This window comes from Pteronotus mesoamericanus, unplaced genomic scaffold (assembly GCF_021234165.1).
Source record: "Pteronotus mesoamericanus isolate MK-2021 breed Mesoamerican mustached bat unplaced genomic scaffold, CSHL_Meso_final contig_72, whole genome shotgun sequence".
NCBI lineage: Eukaryota > Metazoa > Chordata > Mammalia > Chiroptera > Mormoopidae > Pteronotus > Pteronotus mesoamericanus.
This window is the reverse complement of record NW_026555242.1, coordinates 1,156,882-1,166,444: the sequence shown is the minus strand read 5'-3', so window position 1 is coordinate 1,166,444 and position 9,563 is coordinate 1,156,882. Positions and strand designations below refer to the sequence as shown.

The following is a 9,563-nucleotide window of genomic DNA, read 5'->3' as shown; positions in this document are numbered from 1 at the left end:
ACGGCAGCTGGTGAACATGGGCTTTCCGCAGTGGCATCTTGGCAACCAACCACACTACGACCTCCATCCTGCTCCTCTCCCTGCTCATGCTGCTCAGCATGCGTGGACTTCTGCTGGCAGGACTCGTTTACCTGATGTCCCGAATCAACAGGAACCTCTGCTACAAGAGGCAGGGGTGGGAGCAGCCTGGTGCAGGGCAGAGGTAGTTGCTAGGCCTTGGTGTTAAAGCAGGCACATGGGGAAGGGATCTAGTGGTACCTTGAAGGTGTGCTCGGAAAGCATTGTCTCCCTGCTGTATTAAGCCTGATGCAGAGGGAGTCGCTAATACAGCGTTCCAAATGTATGGGGTGCACACCTGCATTCCGTTGAGATGTTTTTAGGTAGAATTGGGCCTGCGTTAAGCACTAAGCCCCTCCCCCCCCAAAAAAGGGATTCCCTTTCCATTCTCTTCCAAAATCCTTTTATGCCAAGAAGACAGTCTCAAGTTGGGTGCTAATATGTTCTTGTGCCTCTGGAACCTGTGCTGTCTTCCCCTGTTTCTAGGGAACAGGTCTTGGGCTTAGGGCAGGTGGAAAAAGTTTCCAGACTTTTATAGCCCTGTTTTGTTTTAATGGTATATTTTTATCGGCTACCTTTTATTTATGACAGGTGGTACTGGCATCCTATCTACTGTGTTTTCAATAAATAAATTTAAGTAAAAGGAAAAAAAGGCACAATGTTTAATCCTCATACACTGCAGATGGCAACATGTAATGGTGCAGCCACTTTGAAAAAGTTCGGCTGTTCCTCAGAATACTACATTTTATTTTATTTTTAATTTTTATTTATTTTTAGAGAGAGGGGAAGGGAGGGCGGAAGAGAGGGAGAGACGCATCAATGTGAGAGAAACATTGATCAGTTGCCTCCCAGACAGGGACTGAACCCACAACCCAGGCATGTGCCCTGAGAACTGAACTGGCAATCTTTCATATCAGGGCAAAAATACTAATGTTTTTAACCACATGGCCATAACCGTATGATCCAACAAGTCCACTCTTAGGTATATACCCAAAAGAATTGAAAACATAAACATTTATACACGTGCAAAAACTTCTTCACAACGCATTATTTATAACTGCCCCAAAGCAGAAACAACCTACATGTCCATCAACTGATGAATGGGTAAACAAAATGTAGTATATCTATACAATAGAATAGTATTCAGCTTTAAAAAGAAAAGGAGTAGTAACACATGCTGCCACATGGGTGAACCTTGAAAATATTATGGCAGGTGAAAGAGTCTAGGCACCTGTACACCACACACCCAGGTCACACCTCATCCTTTTGGGGGAGGCAAAGACAAACAGCCCCACAAGCCCCCACTCTCTGACCTGGCTCAAAAGGGAGTCGACCCCCTGACACACAGAACCAGGAAAGAACTGGCTCACTCCCTATGCATTCATCACCACTGATCCCCTGTCTCAGGCTCACTGGTGGAGACAGAGCAGGTGAAACTGCACTAGGTGCTGTGTCAGGCATCCATGCTGCTGGAAACAGTAGAATAGTGAGCCACAAGGGAAGTGAGGAGTGGGGGTTAGGAGGCCTTTAAGAAAAGGAGGCCTAGCGCTAAGTCACAACTGATATGTTAATTGCTTTTTCCCAGATACAAGAGAAATGCATCACTGGCTCAGCCTGGAGAAATGGAATTACCTGCTCTGTTGTAGGAGCAGGCTGGAGCCTGGAGTAGAGGGAAGAGAAGGGACAAGGGAAACAAAGGCAGACATGGAACTGGAGCTGCTGTTTCCAGCCAGGCCACAGAAGACCTCTTAGAAAGCTTCAGGCTTGTGAACTTTACCCTGAGGGCTATGTGGAATCATTAAAGGTTTTCAGTAAAAGATAGGGAACTTCATCCCCAGGTTCTTCCTCCCCAAAACCCATAACCCAAATCTAATCATGAGAAAAACACAAGACAAGCCCAAAATTTAGGAATATATTACAAAATACCTAACCAGCACTCCTCAAAACTCTCAAGGTCAGCAAAAACAAGTCTGAGGAACTGTCAGAGCAGAGGAAGCTAAAGAGGCATGACAACTAAATGTAATGTGGTATTCTAGAAGGGATTTTGAAACAGGTAACGGACATTAGGGAAAAATTAGAATTAAAATCCAAATAAAGTGTGAAGTTTAGTTAGTAGTAGTAATTACCATACATCCATACAATGAAGTATTATTCAACAATAAAAAATAAAGTACTGTAATGTTAGTCTTGAAAATACGCTAAGTGCAAGAAGCAGACACATAAAACACGAAAGACCATGTATTATGCCTCCATTTATATGAAATGTCCAGAATAGACAAATCTACACAAAGAGGAAGAAAATTAGTGGTTGCCAAAGGATGGAGGGTCAGGGGCACCGAGGAGTGAGGGGAACTGTTAATGGGTGTTAACTGCTCTTATGGCATGCAAAAATGTTCTAAAATTAGACTTTAGGGATAATTGTGCAACACTGTGAACAGACTAAAAACCACTGCATTGTACACTTTAAATGGGTGGATATCTCAAAAATTGTTAAAAATAGTAATGTTGGTTTGTTAGTTGTAACAAATATGCCTCTGAAAGATGTTAATAGAGGAAACTGAGTACCCTCTGTACTATTGTAAATTTTTTGTAAATCTACAAAACTACCTATAAAAATCTTATTTAAAAACTTACGGTTAAAAAAAAAAAGCAAGGGAGTAATGTGTTGATAGGGGCTTAGAAGAGACATGGCCGCAGAGAACTTAGCAACATTCATGAGAGGGGAAAGGCATTCAGCTGGATGGGGTGTGGGTTAGTTCCTATTGAGGCTGTAAGAAATGACCACAAACTTGATGGCTAAAACCAAAACAACACATTTTATTATCTTAGAGAGCTAGCCATCAAAAGTCCAAAATAACTTTCACTGGGCTAAAGGCCTATCAATATGGCTGCATTTCTTTGTGGAGGCAGGGTAAAATCCATTTTTCTTGCCTTTTCTTGCTCCTCAGGCCACTGTATTCCTTGGCACATGGCTTTTCCATCTTCAAAGCCAGCAACAGTGTAACATCTTCACCTGCCTCTCTGACCCTCCTGATTCCCTCTTTCACTTTATAGGACCCTTGTGATTACATTGGGCCCACCCATGATGATTTCCCTATCTCAAAATCATTAATAATTTCTGCAAAAAAACCCCCAAAACCACCCCAAAACCCATTTGCCATGTAAGATCACATATTCATGGGTTCTGAGGTTGAAGATGTGGACATCTTTGGAGGGCCATTATTCTGCCCACACAGTGTCATCAGGGAGGTGAACACGGGAACAGGCTGTGAGGGGAAGGAGAGGTCAGCTCTGGATAGGTGGGGTCCAAGGTGCCTGTGGGACATCCAGGGGAGCTGTCCCTTGGCTTCCATTTACTCACCAAACACTAAGTGGCCCCCATGATTTAGTCACTGGGGAATATAAAGGTGAACACTCTATTTCATTGGTGTTAAGATACTGCTTTTTACTTCTGAACGTTTCTGAACTCAGGATGCTCCTTTTAATCGATGACATATAGGTAGGGTTTTGTTTCATAACAACACAAAGTAAACCTTACAACCAAAGGCATCTTGGAGTCAATGAAAACTAGGTCTCATTTAGCACTAGAGTGGGTCTATTACAGAAGTTGGAGTCCTCACTAGAACATCAGGTAATCCCACCCTTTCCACCCATCTTCTCTAGTTCCTGGCCTGGTTCCGTGCACCCTGGGGCTCTCAGGTGTCCCTCGGCTCTGGAGCTCAGCTCTCCTTTAAATGACAAACTCCACCAGAGCCCTGACCACACACGAGCAGCAATGCTGCAACGGCAGGATCTAGGAACTGGCCCCTCCCCATGTATAAACATAGTCATGGAAGTCAGGCCCTATGGCTCTCCACCTGGCCACACATTGCAAACACCTGGGGGTTTTTATAAGACCCAACCTCGTGGGCACTACCTAGACCAATCATTCAGTTTCTCTAAGGAGTATTTTACAGCTCCTCGTGCGATTCCAATGGAGACCCAATGTGGAAAAATGGAGGAACCACCTAACTTGGTGCAAGTTAAGAAGAGGCCTAAGGCAGCACTAGCATGTGGTGGTAGTGTCAGCTCCAGGCTATACAATCATACCTGTCTGCCTGCCTCCTCACCACTCGCTCACCCCGGCCCCAGCTGAATTCCTGGGAGGAGACCAGCCCAGTTACCTCAGTTTTCTCAAAGCACTAGCCCTGTGCTAGGCACACAGTGAGAGCCCAGGAAATGTAAGCTTTAGGGCCTCAAACACCAGGCAGAAAAGACCCAGTACCAAGAAAGGCCTGGAAAAGGAGCCCATTGGGTCTGTCTGGGCCAGCCCTCTGATTCACTGTGTAACCTCCAGTGAGGGAATACCCTTCTTAGTGCCTGTTCAATGCATAGTTGCCCCAGATGGCCTTGATTGGTCGGTCCTTCAAGTACCAATGCCGAGTCTTCACTTCACCGAAAGAGCCCGAGACAGTGGGGAGACAGTGAATATCAAGCTTCTGGCTCACATTCAACAGATGCCCCAGCCTTCAAAGCCTAAAATCTCCACTTCTGGGGCTCTATGCTGTACTGGCTGCAAAAACAGATACTCAAAGGCCCTAAAAGCCAAAGACTTAAGAATAGCAAAACAGGAACCCCCAGTACTGGAGAATGAGGTTTGACTGAAAGGATTTTTAGATGGTGAGCAGCCGTGGCTCTGCCCCTAGCAGTGGTAAACAAAGATGAGATGGTTCAAAGGACCAGAGACTCCCAAAGAGGAACTTCATAAGGAAACACTCAAGGACAGAGGCAAATCCAAAGGGGCTGAGGAGGTCCCTGGCTTCTGGCCATCAGCACAGCCAAGGACCTAATACACAACTAAAGGCTTTTATTGGGAAAGGAAAGCTGACTGAAAAGTGGCCCCCAATATCCTTACTGCCAGAGGCAGCTGGGGCTCCCTCCAGAGAGTCCAGACAAGAAGGAGCCATCAAATTGGCCCTCAGAAGTCTCAGGTGTAGAGGTCAAAGTCAATACGTTTGGAGTTGTAGAACTGTCCACCAGGGGGATCCAGCTTCCGGCAGTAAACACCATCAGGGAAGTAGCCTTCATTCACCCAGGTCTGCAGGAAGAGAGGGCAGAACTGGAGGAGGACTGATGGGGTAAGGGCTGGGAGGAAAGAAAAGAGGCAGAAAGGGGCTTACCTGCATCTGGGTGCTGGTGAAGGGCCCGTATAGCTCAGCATCCCCTGTGTTCTCCCACTTATATTCCCACATCACATCCTCCAGACCATCTCCTGGCAACTCTGCTTCTAAAATAACAAGAAAAGCCATTTGGGCCTCAAGTGTCCTGCTCCTGCCCACAACACAACACCCCTCCTCTGCCCTTAAATCTTACCTCCTCTCTGGACAGGGGTTGGGGTCTCCAATTCTCCCTTTGCTACTTCCTCAGCAAACATGTCCAGAGAAGGCTGGGGTATAGGGTCAGAGGGTCCCTGGGTCCGGCGCCCCAACCCCTTCAGCTGCATGGCCAACCGTTCTCTTGTCTCCTGATAAACGCCAAGGTTGCCCCGAGCCACCATCTGGTCAGCCAAGCCGGACAGGCGGTCCAAGCGCTGGGGGGAACTGGGCCGTCCAGGTCCCTTGCTACCTCCTTTGCCCCCTCCTCTGGCCCCCAGACGCCTCAGTGCCCCAGCCACTGTCTCTCTTGGCAACAGGAGTTCCAGAAGGCCCTCAAGGAGGGCTTGGGCACTCATTGGTGTCTGGCCCAGGCTGTCCTCCTCCTCTGAGTCTGACCGTGAGTGCTGATCAGGTGGCCGCTCCCTGATCTTCACCTGTAATATGAAAATTCAGGGGTTATTTCCTACAAACTATCAGCAGGGCCCAAGCACTTGCCGCCTCCAGGCCCCAGCCAAGACAGCCCCTGAGCAATACCCAGTCAATGTTGTCCAGCCAGCTGTCTCGGATCTGAGCATCCCGGTTCAGGAAGTAGTTGCCATCTGCATCAAAGTGGCCTTCTTCCATCTCTTCCTGTAGGTTGAAGGGTGTAATACGCACACCTCCTTCACTGGGGAGTGTGGCTGCTTCCTGACCTGCACCAAAGACACATGCATCCATGCTAGGCATGCCAAAAAAAATGAAATAAAAAAAGAAAGGCGCCTCCTTTGCCCACAGTCCCAGAAACCTGTCTGTTCCCCCAGTAGAGTCAACTCTTAGGTATAGCTCACCTTCCACATCCTCTGAAGCCAGGATGTCATATTTGCTGGACCCCTCATCATCATCATCCTCATCGCTGTCCAAAGAATGTTTGCCTTTGAAACGGCTTCCAGGACCTCCTGCCCCAGCCACAGGGTCCACCAGCTGTGAGCAGGAGCCAGACAGTCCACAGATGCAGGTTACTGTTTACTGAAGGGAACCAAGTTTTGCCACCCTGAAGCTGCCTTTTTGGAATATTAATTTTAAGCTGTTTATTAAGAAACAAGACTTTCTCTGGCTGGTGAGGCTCAATAGATTGAGTGCCAGCCTGCAAACTGAAAGGTCGCCAGTTCAATTCCCAGTCAGGGCACATGCCCGGGTGGCGGGGCTGGTTGGGAGCTTGTGAGAGGCAACTGACTGATGTATCTCTCACACACTGATGTTCCTCTCCCTCTTTCTCCCTCCCTTTCCCTTTCTCTGTAAGTGAATAAATAAAAAATAAAAATAAGTAAAAGAAACAAGACTCAGAAAGAACCTTTGACCCACCCCCCCTTTCCTGCCCAAGAGATTCAGACAAAAAAATCTACTATTGGAAGGAAATCTTAGGATGTTCACCTCAGTCTAAGTATGGTAAATTAAAGGACTTTACGCAAGAGGCTTTTAGATATATATCCCTTCTGTCTCATTGTTTCTTGGGTCGCCTAGTAAGAATTTGCCTGCCATGTATGTTCTGCTCTTCCTCAACTGTAAATTGCTGATTTTCACTTCTGAAATCTAAGACCCTATTCCCCACCTTTACTCCTTTGTCCAAAATGTCACATAAACCTAATGTTGCCTCACAGTCCTTGGAATTTTCATACTTATGTGAATTTCCCACAAACATGTTTTAAAATTTGATTTTCCTCTATTAATTTGTCTCTACTGATTTGACTACTGGCTCAGCTAGAAGAACTTAGGTGAAATGTAAAGTATTAATTTTTTTTTCTTAGTACCCACACTATTCCTCAAAATGCTCTAAGATGTGGACTCAAACTGAAAATCCTCCAAACCTATTTCTCAGAGAACATGGAAAACCAGCCCTTTCTACCCTTTCTTTGTTCTCAAAGCTTTTTCCCTCTTCTGGCTTCTAGTTCCTTTTTTCTCCCCCTCACTCCTTCCCAGAATGTAGGAGTCTGGCCTCCTCACCTTCTTCGTGGGGACACTGATTTCATCCTCATCATCTTCATTTCCCACGCCTTGGAAGGTCACTTTCCTCTTTGGCATGACTGGACAGAAGGGTCTTCCCCAAACTAGGCTGAGAAAAAGGGTGCAGACTAAGGGAACTGGGCGAGAAGGATACTCACCGCGAGAGGGCCCCCAGCTCAACAAACATTTCCCCAGGTACATACTAGATCCAGTTTGTGAGGGGAAGGAACACAGAATAAGGGACCGAAAGAGGAGTTGGGAGCCAAGAGGCCCCCGGGGCCTGATTAGGCATCCACAGGTTACTGGAGCAGGGTCTGAGAAGTGGATGCGCAGAAGAGCTCCCATAGGCACCCCCACCCTTGACAAAAGGAGACGGGCTTCCCCCAATGACCACTCCCATTTCCAGCCCCCGAAGTCCTGGGGCCACTAGGTCCGTGGGCTGATACCTGCTGCTCCACCCCCAGCTCCCTCAGACCCCATGAGACCCCCGCGGACCCAGAACTTCCCGTCCTGGCCGCCCTGCTCCTCCCTGGGCCTGCACTCCCAACTCCGCGGGTGACCCCCAACTGTCCCGGGCTATGTGTACAAACTATAGAAAGCGACAGACCCACAGAGATTCGAGCAGTCCCACTGGCGCACGCTCACCTAAGAACCCAGGAAAAGCTGCAAAAGGAAAGAGGAGCTGCTTTTACCAGGGTTACATCCGGGGCACAAGGCCGCCATCACCGGAAGGGAACTGCGGAAAGCGCCAGGAAAGGCCGGAAGTGGCTTCACTCTCAGAGGACTTTCTGAAGGAGCGGGCGGGAGTCTGTGATAATCCTGGGAAAACACCCCTGTCCCTTCCCAGGAGTGACGTGAGTGACTAGGGCGAGAAGAGGGGATAAGTAAACATTTGGACCCTCATCGGAGGAGGGAGGGATGGCACGGAGTGGTTTTGATTCCCTCTCACAATAATCTCTGGGGAGAAAGTGGAGCACACTCTACTTTTAAGAGACGCCCAGGGTCATGGTGGAGAGCAAAATCCGAGTAGGGCCAGTGGGCTCCTGCCCTAGTTGCCCTTCCCAAGGTTGCGTCACCTTTCCCCAAGGGGCTCTGCGCCCCTCCATCTTATTGGAAGTCCTATTTTCCCACTCTCAGCGCCCAGTCGTCTGCCCTCTCATAGTCCGAGGTACAGTCTCGCCCTTCTCCCAGAGGGCAGGCCGGGCTCTCCTGACTGTCGGTCTGGTGGCCCCCTGAGGGCTTCGGAGCACTTACGAACCCAGCTCCCTTTAGGACCTAGGGGAAGTCATTTACCCTACCCCTGTACCCCAGAGCGAGTTCCTGATTTCTGAGGTGGAAAGGGCCATCAAAGGGGAGGCTGCAGTGGCACCCAGTGCCCAGTACCCAGGCCAGAGCCCCTTGTGCCCTGATTTCAGTTGGCCTGGAGAAGGGCACCAGAGCCTTTCTAACCACAGCTGCAGAATAAAGCCCCTCTCTTAGCAAGCAGGGCCCCAGCCTAGTGGCGCCTGCCCAGGTTCTGTAGTCTGGCCTAAGAGGCTGAGCTGGAGTGGGAAGTGGGAGAAGTGGTTCTCAGGATTGTGGGGACAGCACTGCTACCTCTTTAGGACTCTCCAAGTCTGAAACCCACTAGGCTAAGGCTGTACCCAGTGAGAGCCTACTGGAACTTAAGGAGATCCACATGGGGGGGGGGTCGCCAGGGTAAAGATGGACCACCCCTCTCTCCTGCCCTCAGTGTTTCCTCTAGATTGTACTAACATGAAACTGCATTCAAAGTCCATGCTCATTTTCTTCTGTGGGTACAGAACACTGGTTCCAAACCAGGAGGGCATCTTGCTAAGGGAAAGAGCTGCGCCCTAATTACCAGCTACCAGTACCACTGATTCATCCTCCCCAGGGACCCTCCTCTCCTACAAGGAGCAGGCAGACCGCACACCTTAGGCCTCATCCTTTTGGAGGGCTGCCAGGTGGAGCCATGCCTTGGGGCCACAAAACCCTATTCCTTTACCATTCTGATCCCCAAGGCAGTGGGCCTACAAGCTGGTAGCAGAAAACCAGGATCTGGGAGTTTAGCTGTGGACTCTGGAATCAGCTGGCTGCGCTACTACCCACCCACCCCACCGCAAGAGGCCCAGTACCAGCAGCTATGCCAGGTAGCTGTCCAAGAGCCCAGCT

At 48.8% G+C, this 9,563-nt stretch overlaps 1 protein-coding gene across 3 annotated transcripts; it reads right to left on the bottom strand.

Moving 5' to 3' along the window:
* Positions 1-3,476: 3,476 nt before the first annotated feature.
* On the bottom strand, positions 3,477-8,140 carry CD2BP2 (CD2 cytoplasmic tail binding protein 2). Of its 3 annotated transcripts, none has more exons than XM_054582697.1 (7): positions 8,037-8,140; positions 7,392-7,500; positions 6,239-6,371; positions 5,946-6,103; positions 5,410-5,845; positions 5,217-5,323; positions 3,477-5,134 (listed from the first exon to the last, which is right to left on the bottom strand). In XM_054582697.1, the coding sequence occupies exons 2-7, from the start codon at positions 7,467-7,469 to the stop codon at positions 5,024-5,026; spliced, it is 1,023 nt and encodes a 340-aa protein (XP_054438672.1). In that variant the 5' UTR covers positions 7,470-7,500; positions 8,037-8,140; the 3' UTR covers positions 3,477-5,023. The 3 variants fall into 3 exon arrangements, with proteins under 3 accessions (XP_054438672.1, XP_054438673.1, XP_054438674.1); XM_054582698.1 differs by having other exon boundaries at positions 7,392-7,495; XM_054582699.1 differs by having other exon boundaries at positions 7,392-7,495; positions 7,999-8,051.
* Positions 8,141-9,563: the final 1,423 nt, after the last annotated feature.

Coding starts and splice junctions, on each gene's coding strand:
- CD2BP2 (XM_054582697.1), bottom strand. CDS start 7,469: ATGCCAAAGAGGAAAGTGACCTTCCAAGGCGTGGGAAATGAAGATGAT. Junction 5,324..5,409: donor AACCCCTGTCCAGAGAGGAG/GTAAGATTTAAG, acceptor TTGTTATTTTAG/AAGCAGAGTTGCCAGGAGAT. Junction 5,135..5,216: donor TCACCAGCACCCAGATGCAG/GTAAGCCCCTTT, acceptor CTCTTCCTGCAG/ACCTGGGTGAATGAAGGCTA.